At 37.0% G+C, this 21,613-nt stretch overlaps 1 protein-coding gene across 2 annotated transcripts; it reads left to right on the top strand.

Annotated features, from left to right (window-relative positions):
* Positions 1-3,782: 3,782 nt before the first annotated feature.
* Positions 3,783-20,759, top strand: glud1 (glutamate dehydrogenase 1). 2 transcript variants are annotated; one of them, NM_001011138.1, is given in 14 exon segments: positions 3,837-4,276; positions 7,490-7,570; positions 7,982-8,037; positions 9,102-9,165; positions 9,972-10,066; positions 10,820-10,999; positions 13,046-13,183; positions 15,907-16,044; positions 16,128-16,208; positions 17,002-17,125; positions 17,217-17,308; positions 17,818-17,880; positions 18,618-19,499; positions 20,384-20,759. In NM_001011138.1, coding segments are annotated over 13 exon segments (1,623 nt in total). In that variant the 5' UTR covers positions 3,837-3,885; the 3' UTR covers positions 18,738-19,499; positions 20,384-20,759.
* The last annotated feature ends 854 nt before the right edge of the window (positions 20,760-21,613 follow it).

Raw genomic sequence — 21,613 nt, forward strand, 5'->3', positions numbered from 1 at the left:
TCTTTCTTGAAGGAATCAGGGACAGAGGTAGTTTGAATGAAGCCCTTTAAACAGCCCTCCCCAATGCAGGCCACTCTCTGCACACAGACACGTACACAACCACTGACGTCTAGGAACAATTCCCTGCCTTTTGCCATGTATGACTTCGATTCTCCCACTTACATTATCATGTACTCCTGAAAAGCTGTTTTCTGTATACCAATTCTTATTTGTTCATTCTACTTATGAATTCCTTTTTTTATCTTTAATGTATTTAATAGCTTTCACTTATCAAATACTGCCATATTAAGCCACCCTTTAAACATTCACATCAGTCCATTTTTACGAATACTGTGAATATCATAATTGGCATTGTACTAAGGTTTCTTAAAAAAAATGTAATTGCATTTCATATCTTGTGAAGATGGACATTTTAATGTTTTCTGCATTTAGCAGTGATGTTCACTCCCATTGGTACAGACAGCAAACCAAAAGTATATAAAATACAGCCAGGGGTAAGTAACTCTTATTCAACATACAGCACATCATCTACGTGTTCTGTGGGATTGTACAGAAGAACGTTAACAAATCTTTCTGTGGTGTGAATCATTATCACTTATTTTAGGATAAAAACAAGTAACAGAGCATATTACAATAATAAACAAACAGGAGACATAACAGATTAACAAACAAGAGTAACATTTGAATGTGTGTGATTGCAGCTAACTACATTGTGTATTCTGGTATCTGCATCAGAAGCACAAAATGCATACAAAGAATCCCAATCCACTAGTGTTCACAATATAGTAAGTCTTTTCTGTAAGAAACCCACAAATGCTCATTTTGAATACCTTAGGACAGGGGTCCCCAACCGCCAGGCCACGGACCAGTGGCAGGCTGCGTTGTGTCGGTGACGTTGCGAATGAAAGCACCATGCGCATAAAAGCGCGAATGAATGCATCATGGGCATAACGGCACGAATGAACGCATAATGCACATAAAGCCGCAAATGAACGCATCATGTGCATAAAGGCGCAAATGAAAGCATCATGCGCAAGACGGGTGCAAATGAATGAGTTGTATAAATAATTACACATCACTTTTTTAAATAAAATTATTACATTTACATTATGTGTGTATTAATTATATACTATGAACTGACTAGTTTATTGTGTTTTATTATGCGCCTAAAATGCATGTGTCCCCCCCCTGGTCCTTGGAAAAATTGTCCTGCTTGAAACCGGTCCTTGGTGCAAAAAAGGTTGGGGACCACTGCCTTAGGACACATCTTTGAACAAACACAAAGTCTAAACAACTAATAGAGAATATGGTATAATAAAACATAAAAAATTAGATATGTGTTGTCTTAAGTGCATTCTTTAGAGCAGAGCTATAAAACTAAAGGCCCAAAGGCTACATTAAGTCCTGCCATAGATTCTCTAAAAACCTCTTTGAATGATATAATTGCTTTAAATTAATACGATCCTGAACATGTAAAATGCAAATAACTGGTCCAAAGCGTGGAAAGTCTTGGACAGCACTGTGTTATAGCAGCAACAAGAGATAAGGTAATAAAAGTCTGTTACCTGGACACCCATTATTCAGAAATTTATAGGAAAGCCATCTACCATGGAGTCCATTTAAGCTAATAATTTTAAGTTTTACAAATTATTTCCTTTGTCTCTGTAATAATAAAATAGTACCTTGTATTTGAAGGTAACTAAGCTACGGAATCCATTTTAGTGGCAAAATGTTTAAATGATTTTTAGCAAACTTAGTAAATGGTGATGCAAAGATCCCATATATTTAAAACAGAATATGTTACAGTATTACAAAGGGTTTTGCAATCATTGATGTGAATTATTGACTGACCAGTCAAGAAACCCACCATCTTAATTATCCCGGAATGCAAGCAGACTCAATGAATAATGCAAGGGGTCACAAAAGCTTCAGCTTCTGTTTACAAACACTTACCGGCAGTGTTCTACATACCCTATGTCTAACTGACCTCCAGATTTGCACAGCCAACATTAATGAAACTATATCTCTCACTTCTGTCACCTTTCACATTCTATTTAGACACCCTAAATACTTGTATGCCATTGCTCTAAGGCTTTTCTTTTTCTGCCAGCAGAGAAAAGGCAGATTTGCCCAACTTCCTTACCATATGTGTGCATACTAACAGAATTAAAATTCAAAAGTCACTGGTCACATGGAGTGGATTTGGGCCAGGTATCCGTTTTCTGGTAGAAATCTACATCAACTTGCCAATGCACTCCGTATCAGACTGGATTTTGAAAGCTTTCCAATTGATATCTGGCTGATTTTCAGGGAGAAGGGGGATAGGCAGCCAAAACAAACTGTTGCGCTGTGAGGCTACATATATATTATTTTTTTTATTGTTTCCATTCAGGCCTTTTTCTACCTTTCTTTCATTCAAATCACTGCTGGACTGGAGGGGTAAACTGGACCCTGGCAGCCATATAGTTAGTGATATTCCACAATGGAGAGCTGCTCAAGAAAAACCTGTATTATTAAAAAGCCACACAAAATAGAATGGCTGCAAATGGCTTATAATACTAATGTCTATCATCATACCAAAATTAAATTTAAAGGTGAACTATTTCCCTATGTCTGGATTTCTGGAGTTTCTTCCCACATTCCAATAACATACAGGCAGGTTAATTGGCTTCAGGTTAAATTGACCATAATGTCTGTGAATGTGACAGGGTCCTTAAATTGTAGGTTCCTCTGGGTCAGGGACTTATAGGAATAATGCATAATTGCTGTAACGCTCTGCAGAAATGTGTTGGCGCTATATAAATACCAGGAAATAAATACCCTAGTATTAATTAAATACCCATAGTGTTTTGCAGATAGTTGATTTCAGAATTCATGTAACTAAATAGCTGCTCATACTGTGGTCTCCAGAGCAACAAATCAGTTGCACTGTAAATAAGTGGCTCAGTGCTGCCCCCTACCTACATGTGTATGCACAACTGAGCTCCTACTACTCCCATGACAGTAATGGCAGTAAATGTACTGCTCTGTGATAGGGTCGTCTCCCACATTGTCTAGCTCAGTGCTGCCCCCATTCTGTGCACCATACAACTGACCTGTTCAGACTAATGTCACCATAGCAGTGAGTAAAACATTATCAGTGTACAGCGAATACTTGGTAGAGTGTGCCTCTCCTTAGGAATTAGGGCTAATAGAAATGACATGCGTTATAGTGAATGGCCTGGATAACTGAAGAGTATGTGACCTCTAGCTCAGCAAACATCCCAAAATGTGAAAGTGATTTCAATGGGCCTGTGCGCCATGTCAAAAAGATGTTATTTTAACATATATGTGATCTATGAGTATGTACAGAACACTAACAATTCAAACGTATTATAAACAACCATGTGTGCCAGTAGGGAGAGGATGTACTTTGAGCTAAGATCACTCAAACTCTTCTATGCAGATTTGCAAAGCAGGCGCTCTGACAGCGGCCATTAGCGGCGCTACGCTAAGCATAAGAACAAGCATATTGCTGTGATTCCCACCAGATCGCTCCACAACAGCCAGAGCGTTTTTAAAAGTAGTAAATTCCTTTCAAATCAAATTCAGCTGGATTGGTGGGTATGTCACGCCGCCTTCTGCCTGTGTATTAAATTCCATAGAACATAGAAAAAACACCAGAGCTGAGTAAATAAAGCAATGTAGCGCAATCCCACTTCCCCGCAGGAACGCTCCCCCCCCATTACCCAGGCGCCCGCTATTGCCCCGCCCACTCCCGGCCGGACGCTCTCACCATATAAAGTGAGCGGCTGCGCATAACCCTCCCTGCTGTCACAGCACTAGCGGCCGCTGCTGTCATTAACCCTCCAAGTCTTTCTGCGTTCTCTTCACCGTCCCGTAACAATGTACCGATACCTGGGGGAGCTGGTTTCCCGCGGAGGGGGAGCTCTGGCTTCCTGCACTGCTGACAGTGTCTTGCCGATCTCTGCCGCACCCATTCTGCGTCGCTACAGCCATGCCGTCAACGGAGACGATGACCCCAACTTCTTCAAGATGGTGGAGGGATTCTTCGACAGGGGCGCCGGCATTGTGGAGGACAAGTTGGTGGAGGACTTAAGGACACGCGAGACGGAGGAGCAGAAGAGGCTGCGGGTGAGGGGGATCCTGCGCATCATAAAACCCTGCAACCACGTCCTGAGTGTCAGCTTCCCTATTAAAAGGGACAATGGCGAGTGGGAGGTGATCGAGGGCTACCGGGCACAACACAGCCAGCACCGGACCCCGTGCAAGGGAGGTGAGAATGAAAGGGAGGACATGACCTCTTTGTATGCACTTAAGCTACGTGTATGGCAGTCATTAGAGCTTCCAGGCTGCTTTACCGGGGGAGCTATAATACGCTTGATAAACCTATGTATTATCATAAATATGATATAATAAACATATATGTATGTAAATAAACGTATGTATGAAAATATTGCCATATCAGCCTTGTAGCCACAGTTCCATTTATATGTAGTAAAACAGATACACTTCCACTTCAAATCACATTTAAAGCAAAGCTTCCAGGAGACATATCTGGCTGGCCTTTAGGCTGGGTCCATCGCTCAGTGCTCAGAAAGAAAAGCCAAGAACAGCACCACTATTTGAAACACCATATTTGATCATGATTAAATGTCATTGGTGTTGGAAGGCTAACCATAGACAAGTCCCCTAAGCACAATGCAAATATGATATAGTATAAAATTAAATGGTACAATAGACACTGGGTGCAAAAGCTTACAGTCTAGAAAAGGTTCCACCACTGTTAATTATATAAATAGGCCAGCCTTTCATACAAGGGTAGCATTAAGAAAAAGCTGATTATCTCTGCATTACAGTTTGTATAGTAATTTTGCATGATTGAATAAAGATTTGCATCTTATTGCAGAAATTAGACTAATGGCCAGGATTGTACTACATCCAGTACCTGTCACTGTCAGTTATTGAACAAACAGAACAAGCAGAAGTGGGAACTGGATACATACATTTGTTTTTGCCTCAAATGCTGCCATTATAATGTACTTTAGAGTCTAAAGCCATGTATATTAGAGTCTGCGTTTTTGCTCTTTATACCCTTTTTGCCTCATGAGGGGACCTTATTAGTATAGCTTTTTATAGGGTTCTGTCCTTCAAACAGTGTGAAGTAATAGAAGACACCTCCATACTCCCTGTTCATCCACTTTAGAAAGAGCATGATTGGCAGCCATGTCATGTGTTTATTTGCATGGCGAGATGAATTTGTTTATCTGAGAGGGCAGCTGTGAGGATCAGTGTTGTACATTGACTGATTTATCTGACCATTTCATTAAGTTTAGGTGTTGTATATGTCTCATCATTATAAACATAAAAAAATAAGTGCAGAATAGCATATTAACCTGAAATCTTTAGAGTAGTGTAGTAACCAATGTGGAATTTAACCTTTCTGCAATTTCAAATACACATTTTAAAGCATTGCAACAAGCATAGCATTGCAACTCTTAAGGTGGATGTGTGGCAACTGAGACTGATTTTTGCCTTAAAGGCAATAATATCTAACATACAATTGCCTGCTTATGTGAATAGTTCCTTGGAATGCACCTCTGTTAATACTCTAAATCTAAAGAATAGTCTTGGAGCATTATGGTTAATGTAAATATTCAGAAGTTGTCACATTTCTTGACCTGTTTTTCTATTTTTGACTTGTTACATCAGGGTCCAAGTGGATCTGCTGATGAGATGTTTCCTTTTTGACTTTATGCATATTCAAGTTTAAATAATCATCCCTTCACTTTTCACTATATCCCTGAATATAGCCATTTAAAAGGGGAACAGAACCTTAAAGGAGACATAGGATAAAATAAAAAAATCTCTAAATTTTGTATATAATTATGTATTATATCTGGTGCTGGTTTCACTTTGGTCTAAAAATATATACTTTGTGTAAATATAGCCCCTTTATTGGCGCTCCCTATAGATCCTCTCATGTCCCTGTCTGTGTTTCAGATAAGGGGTGGGCCTAACAGTCCCTGCCATAAGCGCATCAGGAGGGGGATAGCCAATCACAGCCCTGCAGTCACAGAAGCAAAGACCAACTTCAGTTCCCTATCAGGTCAGCCTAGTTGCTGATTGGTTCCTATCTTACAGAGCCTCCCCTGCACAGCCTGGAAAGGAGACAGCAGGAAGTGTAAAACATGGCCAGGACTAGTTGGGTTTTTTGAGAAATTTTCAATAAATCATCCAGAAACACTACTTTTTAAAGCACATTCCTTCTATATTTAGATGAGACAATTCATTGGCACAGTATTGTTTTTTCTCACAGTATGTCCGATTTAAAGAATATCCAACAAGATTAGGGAATACACTTCCCGTACTTGCATTTCAGTGTTGACAAACAGTTGGAGGCGAGCAAATCTGGGCATCTTTGCTTTCAAATCAAAATGGTGAAGATATATAAAAACAATCTGTATATAAAAGGTATCATTCATTTTGAGACATCTGAGGGTTGCAATTTTGCTTTCAGGGAGTGGTACAAGGAAAATGCCTTCATTCAGAAAGCTTTTGATTTTGGGCCAGTGGAAACTGTGGTAATAAACTAACAATGAGTCATGCTGAAAACTACTTCTTCTTTTTTTTTTTTTTTCTTCATTTATCTGTGTAAAAACTACTTTGTGCTGGTAATAGCAAAGATGAGCTACACCTTGTTTTTAAAGTAGCATTAAAGATTATTTTGTCACATGGATTTCATTTTAATTAAACCAGAACCTGGTGAGATTATGTATTCCAAAAATTATTAGAGGAATTTATCTTTTTGCAAAATGAAAACTGGTAGGAAGGGTTGAAGTTACATAGCAGAAGCGTGCTATAAAGTTGATAATCCTTGGTACAAGTATGGGACCTATTATCCGGAATGTTCAGGACCTGGGGTTTTCCGGATAAGGGATCTTTCTGTAATTTGGATCTCCATAAATTAAGTCTGCTAAAAATCATTTAAATATTGAATAAACTCAATAGGCTTGGTTTGCCTGCAATAAGGAGTAATTATATCTTAGTTGGGATCAAGTACATGGTACTGTTTTATTATTACAGGGAAAAAGGAAATCAGTTTTAAAAATTAGAATTATTTGCTTATAATGGAGTCTATGGGAGATGTCATTTCCGTTATTTGGAACTTTCTGGATAAGGGATCCCATACCTGTATAATTATATGTATGCCCCATTGCTGAAAAGTGGTTACATTCTTAGGTTTCAGTAACTGATAGTTACTGATAGTAAAGTGATTGTGTTGTCAATGTAAGAGTATTACAGCTGCAGCTTTGTAGAGTGGACCACTGTGTACTAGACTGGTGACAACAGTTTATACTAATGCAACATGCAGTAGTTATATAATATAAAAAGCAGTTCTAACATCTTGGGTTCAGTAACAGAAGGTCAGTTTATTTTTTATCGTCATCCTAATTTTATTATTGCTTTTTTTTTTTTTATTTCTCAGGTATTCGTTACAGCACAGAAGTTAGTGTTGATGAAGTGAAAGCCTTGGCATCATTAATGACCTACAAATGTGCAGTAGTTGGTAAGTTTTGGTTGCCATTTTGTATAAGACTGCACTAATTGTTAGTTAGTAAGAAAAATAACCTAAACATAATTAAACAGGATTGGTTTCCAACACATCTGTTTGAGTTGTAGTGATTTAAAACTGACATTCGCAAATTAACTTAAAACTTCACTTTTCATTGTAAAAGAATTTCCTTTTGCAGTCCCCTTTAGAATTTGGGTATGCACTATGAATTTTCATAGAACCTCAAATTAAATCCAGTCTTAAAGTTGAGAAATATATAATATTTGTTATTGGGTGTGCAACAGCAGTACTTTTGAGGAATGTAGCATATCCTTACCTATTTGAAGTATTTTACAGTGTTTGTATTTTATCTATTTATGCTTGTGATGGCTACTTATTATTGCTTTTTTTTTTTTTTTTTTGCAGATGTGCCTTTTGGGGGAGCCAAAGCTGGTGTCAAAATTAACACAAGAAACTATTCTGTAAGTATGATGGGTCTAAAGATTTCCTCAATCTTCGGGATTATGGAATCCCTTAAACATTAACGGGGTTGTTCACCTTCAATGGCCAAATGTTATTAAACCACCAACAATGCTCTCAGCATGTTAGAAAATCCATTTTCCATAAAAAAAAAGTAAAAAGGCCACTGTAAAAGTTACTTTTTATACCTGTTAAATCAGTCCTTCTGTCTCTCTGATCAGTTTTTTTGAAGGAATGGAGATGGCCTATTTTGAACCTGACACAACTTCCTATGTGCTTACATCATCACGTCGAGGCAATTTTTATTTCAGTTTTAAGGGCCGTGGTAGACGGAGATTAGTCGCCCGCGTCAAATCTCCCCTGTTGCGGGCGACTAATCTCCCCGATATACCATCACACCGGCTTGAATGTAAATCGCCAGTGGGATGGCATATGCGGCGATGCAATTTCCCGAAATCGCTGAAGTTGCCTTGAGAGTAAACTTCTGCGATTTCAGGAAATCGCGGCGCCGCATATGCCATCCCACCGGTGATTTACATTCAAGCCGGTGGGATGGCATATCGGGGAGATTAGTCGCCCGCAACAAGGGAGATTTGTCACGGGCGACTAATCTCCCCGTCTACCACGGCCCTAAAATCAGATCTAACTTGCTCTAGGGTTGCTTCCCAGGGTTATGCAGTCAGCAGCTTGACTCTCACTACTTCTAAAAGGCTGCAGAGCCATAAGCCATAAAATTGCCTTCTCCATATCATGAGATTTGGGAATGACATGGGCATAAAAGGCTGATAAGGGATGTGACGTAAATATTCATGTATATCTAAGGTCTGTAGTTGCTGATAACATGGAACTTTGGTCTGAGTATTGGAGGTATCACTATACCCATAAAGTTAAATTGCTTAAACTTAGACCAGCATTTTCAGGATGAGATAGCAAAGTTAGTTGGACATGGACATTGAATAGGTGTTATTGCTGAGTCATCAGTTTGATTAAATTTAAAAAAAAAAAAAGATTCTCAGTTTTAGTTATTTTTTTAATAAGCACAATTGTGTATATGTTTGCTTTATAGGATGCAGAACTGGAAAAGATAACTAGAAGGTTTACAATAGAACTTGCAAAGAAGGGCTTTATTGGTAAGTCTTTAGCCTCAGTTTTGTGACAACATTCAGTGTGTCTGGTAAAAGATTAAACTGAGCACTGAGCTACTGACAGTCCGGCTTAAACATGGTTTTTCATTTGGCTGATTATCATGTTGGAAAGCAGTGGCTTCTGACCTTTATACCTTTGGAATGTTCATTCTGACATACACTTTTCACTAAAGTAACTGTATTATATATTTTTTAATGTCTTGTACTCAGCGTTACTGTTGGAACAGGGCATTTCATACTTCTGATAAACATACCTGTCATATAGGAAACTATTCTTAGTTTAAACTACATAGTTTTGATTTCTTTCATACAATAAACTTTTCACTTGTACTGCAAAGGTAATAGGAACTTACATCTAAGGGTACAGCATCCAATTGTTTTTACAAACTAGAATAGCATGTTGTGTGCAGTAAAAACAAGGTGATTTATAAGCCTTCCAGTAATATATGCAAACTCTGGCAACTTATTTAGCCTTTTTTAAATTATGGGCTTTAAAAGTGAAGGAAAGGCTAAGTCACTTGGGGGTGCCAAAATATTAGGCACCCCCAAGTGATTTAATCACTTACCTTTTACCTTTAGCAGTGAGCGTCTCCTCTTCCTGCTTCTGTCTTTGCGCGCTTGCACATGTGGAGTAGAGTGAAAAGCCGAATTTTAACAAAAAAGCAGTACTGTACTGCGCATGCGCCGGCCCAGGGATTAATATATATATATATCTATCTTGTAAGCTTCAATAAGAAGTACTGATGCAGTTGCTCTTATTTCCTTCCTATAACTTCATGTTTTTTCAACAGGACCAGGCATAGATGTTCCTGCTCCAGACATGAGCACAGGTGAAAGAGAAATGTCATGGATTGCAGATACTTATGCTAATACAATTGGCTACACGGTAAGCCTAAGGATATGCATGTTGTGAAACATCCCTATTACTTTATGAATAAACACATTTAAAGCAGAACCATCCAAAAAAGGAATTATGTACCAAAGGCCATCATAATTATGATGGTGGTATAAAAATCGTAGATTTTACCTAGTTCTAAACTTTTTTTTTTTTTTTTTTTTGCATCTGGCAGCCAACTCATGCTGTGAGTCACCAACATTTTTCTGATTTAAGTGGCTGATTCCAGCATGAGTCAGTAATGGTGAAAGCACAACTGACAAACTGCATGGTTGTGCACAGTAGGGAAAAAAAATTGCACACTCAAACCATATATCTCAGATAAATAAAAAAAACTGTTAAATAGCTTCCTGGTTTGAAAACATTTGAAAATAAGGCCTCTTTTTTTCATGCATGTAATTTTAAATTACAAATAGTAGAACTGTGAGAGATATTCTACAGTGTACTTTATGCAATATGGTATTTACAGTATAAGAATGTATTGTATTTTTGCTTTAGCCATTTCTAGCACATTGTACTTTTCATAAAAGTATTGCTTTTAATAAGGTGGGTTACCTTTTCTAGTGCAAACTTACTACCACCTACATGCCCTCCTATTTGAATGTGAACTCTTTCTGTTTAGAAAACTCCAAAGATATCAAATAGAGCAGTTTACTGCTAAGTAAACTAAGTTGCTAAGTTAATATTATGTTAATAATTCAGAAGAAGAATCCCAATTGTAATGAATTATAAAATCACTTCCAGGATATCAATGCTCATGCTTGCGTAACTGGAAAACCCATCAGCCAAGGTGGTATTCATGGCCGTATATCTGCAACTGGTCGTGGTGTCTTTCATGGCATTGAAAACTTTATCAATGAGGCTTCCTACATGAGCCAGCTGGGGATGACTCCTGGGTTTGGTGACAAGACTTTTGTCATTCAGGTAAGTCCTTGTGTTGTGGGAATCTGCAGCACGACCCAATCGTGTTATACATATGCTATTGTAAATTTCTTCATAGGCATCCGTTTGTGGTTTTTTTGTCATGTGTCTTTAAAAACTGAACTGATTTTCTGTAAACTGAAGTAACATTTGTATGTCAACTGAAAGTGCTTCCCTTTATATTATGTAGGAGATCTATAACTGACCTGATTCAGTTGCCAGAAACAATTGTTCTCCTTGGGTGGGTCTATGTTAATGTTTGTACATGCTATGATCAGGCGTTATACAGTATACAGTCTCTGGATGACAGGACAGAGGAGAAAATGACAAAAAAAAAAAAATACAGATGTGATGGGCAGCCACATAAGTGGAAAATTTAACAATTGATTCTGTTACCTTTGTAATTAAAAAAAAAAAAAAATCTATACACTGTCTTTGGAAAGTGCCCACTGAGGCATGCTTGGAGCTCTTAAATTGAATGTTATCTTAAATTAGTGATTTTGCTTTTTAGGCTGATGGCCCATGGGGGGTTAGTCACCCACAGTTAAGTCTCTGCTACCGTGGGTGACTAATCTCACCGTTGGCCATTGCCATTAAAAGCAGTGATATTTGCTTAGTGATTTTAGGAGGGTCACTATCGTCAATTTTAAACTTTCAGGTTCTTATTATTCTATTTGTTATAGTTGGTTTTTAGTTGTATGTACAAATGAGAACTAAATGATGTAAAAAATGTCCAGATAATTGCAGAGCAACTATTCCAATATAACAATGACATTGTGCAAACCAAATTATTTGAGCAGTACAGCAGAGCAAAGCAAAATATAACAAACAAATCTTTTTAAAGGCTCAGATGAGGGTAGATTTCAAATGTTATGCAAAATTAAAGTCTTATGTAGTCTAAGGGGCAGATTTATCAAAATGAGATTAAAGCACACCACAAAAATTCACCCACTTTTTATTCACTTCTATAGTATTTTTAAAAGTGTATTTATCAATGGGTGAATGTTCACCATTTGATAAACACGCTTTTAAAAATCCCATAGGAATGAATAGAGTGGGTGAGTTCTTCTGCACATTTTGATAACTCTGCCCCTAAGTCTTCCAAATAAGAGACCCCAAAAAACTACTTTACTACCACAAGTGCAGCAGGCAACTTGTTCTTTTCCCTGCAGTCAATTGTGCATAAAATGCACCCTTTTCACTTCATATAGTTGTATTTAACCCTGCTCAGTCTTCCCTTCCATTCGGAATCAGGCTCTGCTGTTCCTATTAATGCAGGGGAACCCTGGAGCTACTGCCACCTCCTGACCAGGTTCAATCGCAGAGCACAGTTTTGCCAAAATTGTAGGGCACACATACCACTTGCACGCTGAACACCAGAAATTAAAAAATGTTTGCCACGTGTGCACCTGAATTGTGAAAAAACAAAAACACATAATTGTGTTAATTTTGGCAAATCGTGTGCAGTGCATTTGTCAGTTTTAATGCAACCTACAGTGACTCTGGAATTGTGGCAAAAAATATTTGAGAAAAAAAACCTGGTGATCACACTTGAAATTGCAATTTGCTCTTTGTAGTTACAGACTTAAATGAGCTCAATAGCCTTTATAAACAAAAAATGGGGTTGAAACAGGGAGCTTTAATAACATGTGGGAACTTTTATACAATAAGTAAGCATCTACCAGTGTTGGTCGGCAGATTTTATACATACCAAGTTTATGAAGCTTGGAGATGGATTTTACATTCTTTTCTAACCCACGCAAAACAGATAAGCTGCCAACTCTGAGATGAGGCAGCGAAATCAGCCTGTGCATAGCCTGTGTATAACTTAACACATCTGCAAATTTAATATTATTGGGTCTATACGTTTGTAGAGTGCTTTAAATGATCTCAGCCTCCTGTATAACAGATCCAGTGTATAACAAAATAAATGTGTAGGCCTGAAAGGTAATCTACTATAAAATATATATAATTTTTTTTTTTTTTTTTGCAAAATAAGCTATTTGTAGCCTATATGTGACATTTATTTATATATCCAATTTCTTTTAGGGATTTGGTAATGTGGGCCTTCACTCTATGCGATATCTTCACCGATTTGGTGCTAAATGTGTTGGAATTGGTGAAATTGATGGGACCATCTGGAACCCAAATGGAATTGACCCTAAAGAGCTAGAGGACTACAAACTAGTAAGTTTTTTTTGTTTTGTTTTAAATAGAATTGCTGAAAAAATTATTTTATTAAACAAAACAAAATGCAATCTGGAATGTAATATTTTTTTTTTTCTTTTTTCAAAGGAAAAGCTCACCAAAAACAGGCATTTATTTTTGTCTTCCTGTATATGGTATTTGCCTTTCTATAACCCTCTGTTCAGTGATCTAGCATCTAGAATGTAGCTTGTGAGCCTGTTATTTTCTAGTTAGTCACCTAAAGGACATCTATTTACCCTAAATTTGCTTTCCCACCAGAGGTGTGGGCTAATAGAGCCTGAACTCCAGTTGAGGGAAACAAAATAGTTTTTTTTTCTGTTTTTTTTTTCCTTAAAACAATCCCTGCTGGTGGTAGGCCTCCCTCACCAGGAGAGAGCTCCTGGTGTGGGCGGCCATGTAATTTAGCGTGCATGCACATAATGAGTGAGACTCTACGCTTGCTCACTATGCTCATCAGTGTTACAAAGGAAACTGTGGAGGCCGCTCACCCTCCTACATCGCACACATATGCATAATGAGCAAGTTGTGGCTCTCTCTTATGAACATGCCAATGCCACAACATGGCTGCCCGAACTGGGACTATTGGTTCTCCCAATCACTCTGATTGGGGAAGCAATTTTAGGATTATGGTTCCCTTTAAATTGTTACAGAGTTGTCAGTGACTGGAAGCTAAGTTTAAAATGACATTTAAATGTCATCTCTGTAAATGCTGATTAAGTTAATTCAGAACCCTCCAAAAATATTAGAAGGCCTAGTGCAACTTGCCCCAGAATAACATTATGGGGCAGATTTATAAAAATGTGAGAAGAGCTCACCAAAGAAAAATTCACTCACTTTATATTCATTTCCATGAGATTTTTAGAAGTGTATTTATCAAGTGGCGAACTCTAACTTTGGCCAATTAATAAAAACACTTTTAAAGGGGACCTGTCGCCCTAAGAAAAAAAAAATTGCAATTTTTTTTCTATTGTGTTTGTCAAGCAAAATAAATCTTTTCACTTAAATTATAGAAGTGATTATAAATCTTGGAATTACACAATCCCTGCAAGCAGGCAGGTGCCATTTTATGGACACTGTTATTGAGGCAAGCTTTGTATTTCTCCAAAATGTTATGTTCCAGAAAAGGGGACAGGGTGCACATTACTATGCACTGGCTACACAATTAGATGGTGAGAAGGGAGGGGGAAAGCAAGTGCTAAATGAAAAGTAAAAGTAATTGTCTGCTCCGCCTCTGTGCCTAAGGCATAAGCAATATATGATTGACAGCTGGGATTTTTAAATTAATTTATGGGGTATTTAATGGGTATTGATGTGTTAATAAAATAAATTAAATGTGGATTTCATGTTTAATTTGAAAATGATATAGCTTTTTATGTCTGGGTGTCAGGACCCCTTTAAAAATCCCATAGGAATGAATAGAAAGCATGTGAATTTTTCTGTGGTGAGCTCTAATTTTGATAAATCTGGCCCTAAATCATGCTATAGCAACATCTCATTTAACTATTATAGTTGCTGCTGCAGACTTTGGAGCAACATACCCTGAAAGATGTTAGCTGGCTAGAACAGTAGATAAACCTAAGTTATCTGAAATTGTCTGATTTGGCTATTCATGATTTAGCATAGCTGAAAATGGGGGAGTTAAGATTCCTCTGTCTTTTGTATATGCCAAATGCTGTATGTGTCAAGTAACAGATTTAAGAGATGTGCTTAGACGCCAAGTAGCTTTTGCCCTCTCGCCTCCTTTTGTGAAGGGTAATTTCTGCGCTCTCACTATGTGTGGAATACTCGGATTCCATATCATGCAGACATTGGATACAGGAGGAAAGAATCTGCTTGTGCAACCTTGCTCAAAATAGAAACATTTAAAGAGGTACTGAGATTTTAAAATTTCTGCAGTACCATGACCAGGACTCAGTATTGTATTGTGACCAAGGCCAAGAAGTTGGATGGGTTATAGCCCTGAAAACGCAGGGTGTTTTTGGGGAACATCCTCAGGATATCTAATCCTGTTAGTAGCATATCAGAAATGTTTGTATTTGTTTCCCAGGCAAATAAGAAGAGAGACATGATTTTCTAGTTAGTTTGTGTGAAATTGATATGAACTGGATGAAATGAAGCGAGTCTGTTAAATCTGTATACATCATGTTGATCCCTCTTGAATTAATGCACCTACCCCTTTGTCACTAGAAGATTTTTCCAGTGTTCCTATTTCATATATAGAAAAGTGATAGAATAGCTGTTATACTAAATAGCTAAAGATGTATTTTAAGAAAATTGCATTCAGAATAAAAGTCCTGCATGTTGACTGTGTGATTATTGTAGTCATGGTTTTGAGGGATTATTTTGTGCGAGTCACAGTGTACGGAGAATGAGCTTGGAGGCATCCTTTAATACCATAAGATGGTGCTATTTTCATACTGTTCCACAGATGCACATCTGTTTAATTGTCCAGAGCATTTTGCTACAACAAATACATTGCAAATAATTCATTTTGAGTATTCATCTTTATCCTATTCATAACACTATTTTTCTCAGTGTTTTTAGAATGCCCTAAATTTAATCTTATATTTAGTTTGTATATTGACCTTTTGCTTAAATCTGACATAATGGAGTCAACATGGCAGCATATCCAAGTTCCACAACGTAATATCTATTTTAAAATTCATAGAAACTATTTTTTTTTTTTTGTTTTTTTTAAATAGCAACATGGAACCATTGTTGGGTTTCCGAAGGCCCAGCCATATGATGGAAACATTTTAGAAGCAGATTGTGACATTCTTATCCCAGCTGCTAGTGAGAAGCAACTGACAAAGTCTAATGCACATAAGATAAAGGCTAAGGTAAGGGGCTCTCTATACAATAATATTATTTCCTAAACTTTGTTTGCTATATTTCAAAATCGTTCTTCCTTTTCCCTAAATAGATTATTGCAGAAGGGGCCAATGGTCCTACAACCCCAGAAGCTGACAAAATCTTCCTTGAAAGAAACATCATGGTCATTCCAGTAAGTTTCTCATATGACATGACCATCTGCCCTTGCCAGTCCTTTTAGACTGGGGGGAAATTGTTTTCATTTGAAATCCATCAGCATTTGTTTCTCTAATTAGGGATAGAACTCTGTCACATAATTTAACATAGTAGTTTTTGCTCACCACTTATTTGGGGTGCAATGAGGCTTTGACAACAAAATTCTGGCCAGTCCTACACTCACTTTTATCTGATTCATTAATCTTACTGTTTCAGTATAGTAGCTTAGTAGCTTTACCTGAAATTTACTTGCTTTCAAAGTCAAAACCCCCAAATGGTTGTCCTTTTATTGGCCCATTGGGATTACCTGACTGTAGCTGGGAAGAGTGGGTGCTAAAACATGGAGCTGGCCACTGCTCCTGTATAAACCATAAACCTGCGTGGAGAAAAGCAGATCATCTGCATAGTGTGCCCTTAGCCATGAATGATTTTTTGGCCTTAAGTGGTGGGGGTAGAAAATGATTCTTAAAATTTAGAAAAAGATATCATGATTTCCTTTCAATCTGAGAAATCCTGCACGTCTGTAAAATAAATTAATGTATATTTTGGGAATTTTGCAACTTTTATACTACTAAATAAGCTCATTTAAAAAAATGTTATTCAGAGTCATAGTTGAACAAAACTTTTTTTTAAAAAAGTGCAAAACATTGATTAACCCAAATCTATGCTTTATTAGAAATGTCCTAAGAATGAATGTGCATATTAATTTCAGTACCTGTATAGCCTTACTAGCTTAATATTTCTATTTTTTAATAAAATTTATTTTTCAGGATCTGTATTTGAATGCTGGTGGTGTCACAGTTTCTTATTTTGAGTGGCTTAAAAATCTCAATCATGTTAGCTATGGACGCTTGACCTTCAAATATGAGCGGGACTCAAACTACCATTTGCTTAGTAAGTACAGTCAGGGTTTTTTCCTCCATATACTTATATTTAATTAGTTGTTGATTTAAAATAATAAATAACCTGTGCTTCTTTCCTTTAGTGTCTGTCCAAGAGAGCTTAGAAAGAAAGTTTGGAAAACATGGTGGATCCATCCCAGTTGTGCCAACAGCAGAATTCCAGGCTAGAATATCTGTAAGTACCAGCTGCTTATTTGACATTAAATTCTAAAAGTTTGTCACACACTGTCAGGTAGTTCAGCTAGAAAGACTTCACTATTTGAGAAACTTTGAAAATGGGGGTTTAAGAAACAGAATCCCCGCTACACAAATCTTTTTATTAGTAAGTCCAACTAATTTAAACAAATATATTTGAATTGTTCATGTGTAAATTAGTGCCATACAGGGCAGTTACAAAACTTTGGTGGGCACACCTTACCAATGTTTTACACACATTGTTAGAAGTTATTTTTCCTCTTTTTTTTGCTCTTTCCCCAACCTTATTTGGCTAATTACTCTTTCCCTATCCTGCTTTTTTCTGTCCCAGAAACCTGTTTTGTCCCACATTTTTATGCTCTCTCCAGTTTACTCACCCTTCCTCTAAAAAGTTTATAATATAAAATATGGCATTTCTAGCCATATTCATTTTTAATGAATATTACTTGAGAAAACAAAGCATATGTGGTTTTTTTTTTTTTTGTGCAGGGTGCATCTGAGAAAGATATTGTCCATTCTGGCTTGGCATACACAATGGAACGATCTGCAAGGGTAAGTTGCAGATGCTAAAACATATGTTCATAAGCAATAGATAGAATTCCCCAAATATTTTTATATTGGTCAAAAGGAGCCACCCAAAATATGGCCAGAGGAACACGTGTCATAAAATTGCTTTTGAAGCCTTTTGATCCTAGGTCTATCTTTGCTTTCAGTATCCTAGTGACTAAACCAGAGTTGTTTCCTTATGTTGAGAATTTTTCTGGTGGTGCTACTACTTCTGCCCCTCGCTGTATAATGTTTATAGGATCTGGGGTTATTGATCATAGAAATAAAATTACCATTAGTTTAGGCTGTTGAATCTTTCAGCGGAAGTGCCAGTGAGCTGCCATCTTGTTACTTACCCATTGTTCTGCTGATCAGCTACTAGGGGAAAAGGGAAGGAGGGGTGATATCACTCTTACTTGCAGCTCACCCTTCAAGCGACTAAAGTTTATAGTCACATGGCTGTGGGCACCTGGGAAAAATCTAAAAAAAAAAACATTTCAGTGCGGAATTTTGTTGGAGTAGTGCTATTAACATTTAGAAGAAAAACATTTTTTCCTGTGATAGAATCTCTTTAAGCAATAGGGACTTTGTTATAATATAGCAACACCATGGAGAGCTGTACCCATAAATAGACTTAATTTAAAATAGGAAAAAAACATTGGCTAGTTACACTAGAAAAATAATTGTAAAAGCCTGTCTGCGTTGTCTGTTTCTGATGCAATATTCAATTTATTCCATTACAGCAAATCATGCGTACTGCTATGAAGTACAACCTTGGTTTGGACCTAAGAACCGCTGCCTACGTAAATGCTATAGAAAAAGTATTCAAGGTGTACAATGAGGCTGGCCTGACTTTCACATAAAGAAGGAAACCTGTTGGATCACTATATTTGCCATCTTTTTCATAAAAACCTTTTCATATATGTTTACATGTAACAGAGGCTTTTTGTTTTTTAAATCTCCCCCCCCTTAACCCATTTAAGGTTTGTGCCGCGTCGTAGAGGACTCCAATTCCAGATGCTTCCGTCCATTATTTTTTGGATTTTTTTTTTGTAAACTTACACTATTGGTGTATAAATTGTCAAATAGCCGCATGCATAGGAATTAACTAAATTCTTTATCATTTACCTCTTGGCACCTACTTGGTTATCTGTTCATCTAAATTTTTATGGGGCACAGTCTCAAATTCCTGTGGGATTGTGTGGTCTCCAGAAATGATTGCTGTTTAACCAGTGATTTATTGTAACTGATCAGGTGATGAACTGAAGTTCAAGTTAACCACTTACTGCCTTAGAAACAAGGTGTATGCTGTTGTGTGTTTTTTTTTTTTTTTTTTTAATAGTACCCACTGTAGCTCAAGTCATGAGCCATTGCTGGGTTTTTAGCAATGTCATTTCTTTGCCATGTCTGAGAGCGAAATCCTTACATGTACCTTTTAATTTTAGAAAGGCAGGGGCTTTTTTAAGTTCAGTTCTGACCTACTATAGAAATAAAAGCTAAAATCTCTTCTGATAACTGTTTATTGGATTGCTTCGAAAATACTTCTAGATTAAGCCCTTCATAATAATGCACTTTGTGGATTAAGAACACCTTTTTATTGATTTGTTGCAGATTAAATTCTGCAGGCCATTTTTGAGCTTCGCTGCTGGAACATGATTCTCTTAAAGTTATGTTATATTTGTTTTAATGAGAGGGAAGAAAATATAAGAAATAGGGGAGGGGGTGTAAAGATTCACAAAATTGGAATTAAGATGAATTTGGAATTCAATTAATCCAGAAAATTATTATAAGACAAATTCACAATTGCCTGAACAACATTATTATTTTTTTTTTTTTTTTTTTGCATAAACCTTGGAGTAAAAATTTCTCCAGTTTAACTCCCCATCTTCATGAATTTGACTTCCAAAACATATGGAGATAATGGTACTCAAGATTTACTTATTTGGAGTACAGCTTACACCACAGTAACATTCTGAAACAGCAATTTAACACACAAAGTGTAAACAAAACTGCTGCATTCACAAAACAGATGAAGGCTTATGTGAATTTAACATTTAATATTTTTTATTTTTTTAATCTTAATTTCAGTTTCCTTTTAATTTGGTGAATCTCCCCCCATACTGTATATGCAAAGTAACCATGCTGGAGTAAATGTCTATTGTAGTCCTTTTAATGGGACTGAAAGCTCCCTATATGCAATTTGCCATAAACTGCATGACTTTGACCCAGGGATCTACAACATGTCACAGATATCATTGGCTAAGCAGTGTTAGACTGATGTCAGACGAGGCGTAAGGGGCATATCTTCAGCAAGCGGAATAACGATTGCTGAAAATGCTGCTCTACACCTCCTACTTGTGCCTGCACCCGAATTAATAGAATACGCCCAGGTGCAGGCATATGTAGCGGAAATATGCATAAAACCGCGAGAGTTTGAAAGTCTAGCATTTTTATGCGTATTTGGCTACATGTGCCTGCACCCGAGTGTATCCTATTAATTCGGGTGCAGGCACATGTAGGAGGTGTAGGGTGGTATTTTCAGCAAATTCTTTTCCGCTTGCGGAAAATACCCGCCCTACGCCTCATCTGGCATTAGCCTTATCTGTGAAGAAAACGGTTATTTAGGTGCTCAATGTTGCATTAATCACTGACCATGACTGCAAAAGCTTTGACTCTCCTAACCACCTGAAAAATACTGTGTAGATGTTACTATTTAGCTGATATATTTAACATTTTTTTAATATAAGGCTAGCCCTGCATAGTTCCAAGGGCTTCTCAGAAGCCTTGGCACATGTATGATATGCACATTGGCTTTTTTCTAAGTTTATAACTGCATGACTTGACAAGTTAATCAAACACATTAAAAAAAACTTATTTCAAGTATATTTTTGTATTCTGTTTGCATATAATTAAACATTTGCTATCTCTCACAAAACAAGCTTTCACAATATATAATTATAGTCAACATACTAAGAAAGCCCTAGATATAGTATAGTTCTTCTTCTACCTCCAACGTGAAAAAATACAGACCCCGCAATTCCACTTGCAAGAAAATGGATAAAAATGAACTGACTCAAGCCAGTGAAAGCCCATTATGCAGCAAACTTTTTTTTTTTTTTTTGTAGGATTTCCTTTTTCTCTGTACAGGTATGGGGACTTATCCAGAATACTTGGTACCTGGGATTTTCCAGATAAGGGGCTTTTCTGTAATTTGGATCACCACACCTTATGTCTACTAAAAGTATTTAAACAATAAATAAGCCCAATAGGATTGTTTTGCCCCCAATATGGATTTATGCAACTTACCAGTAGTTACCGACAGGTAAACGGTACTGTTTTATTATTCATTTAAAAAAAAAAAAAAAAAATAGAGCTATTTGATTACAATGGATTACATTAGAGATGGCCTTTCTGTAATTCAGAGCTTTCTGCATATCTGATTTCCAGATAAATGATCTCATGCCTGTAATAATAAAAAAAAAAAATACTGTGTACTCAATGGCAATTGTTTTTATAGATTTAATGTATTAGTTAAAAAAAAAAAAAATAGATTATACTGTGTTAGGAACATTTTTAATGAGTTTCAGTACGTCAGAATGTGACATTAAGCAGTTGACCACTACATTCTGTGGAATGCTAGTGGGCTGTAGCTGAGGACTATCGTGTCTGAATCATTGCTCTCCTTTGCATAGTGTATATGGGGCAAAATAATTTGAGCAATATCCAGCTCTGAAAATAT

The sequence above is a fragment of the Xenopus tropicalis genome, chromosome 7, assembly GCF_000004195.4.
Source record: "Xenopus tropicalis strain Nigerian chromosome 7, UCB_Xtro_10.0, whole genome shotgun sequence".
Classification (NCBI taxonomy): Eukaryota; Metazoa; Chordata; class Amphibia; order Anura; family Pipidae; genus Xenopus; species Xenopus tropicalis.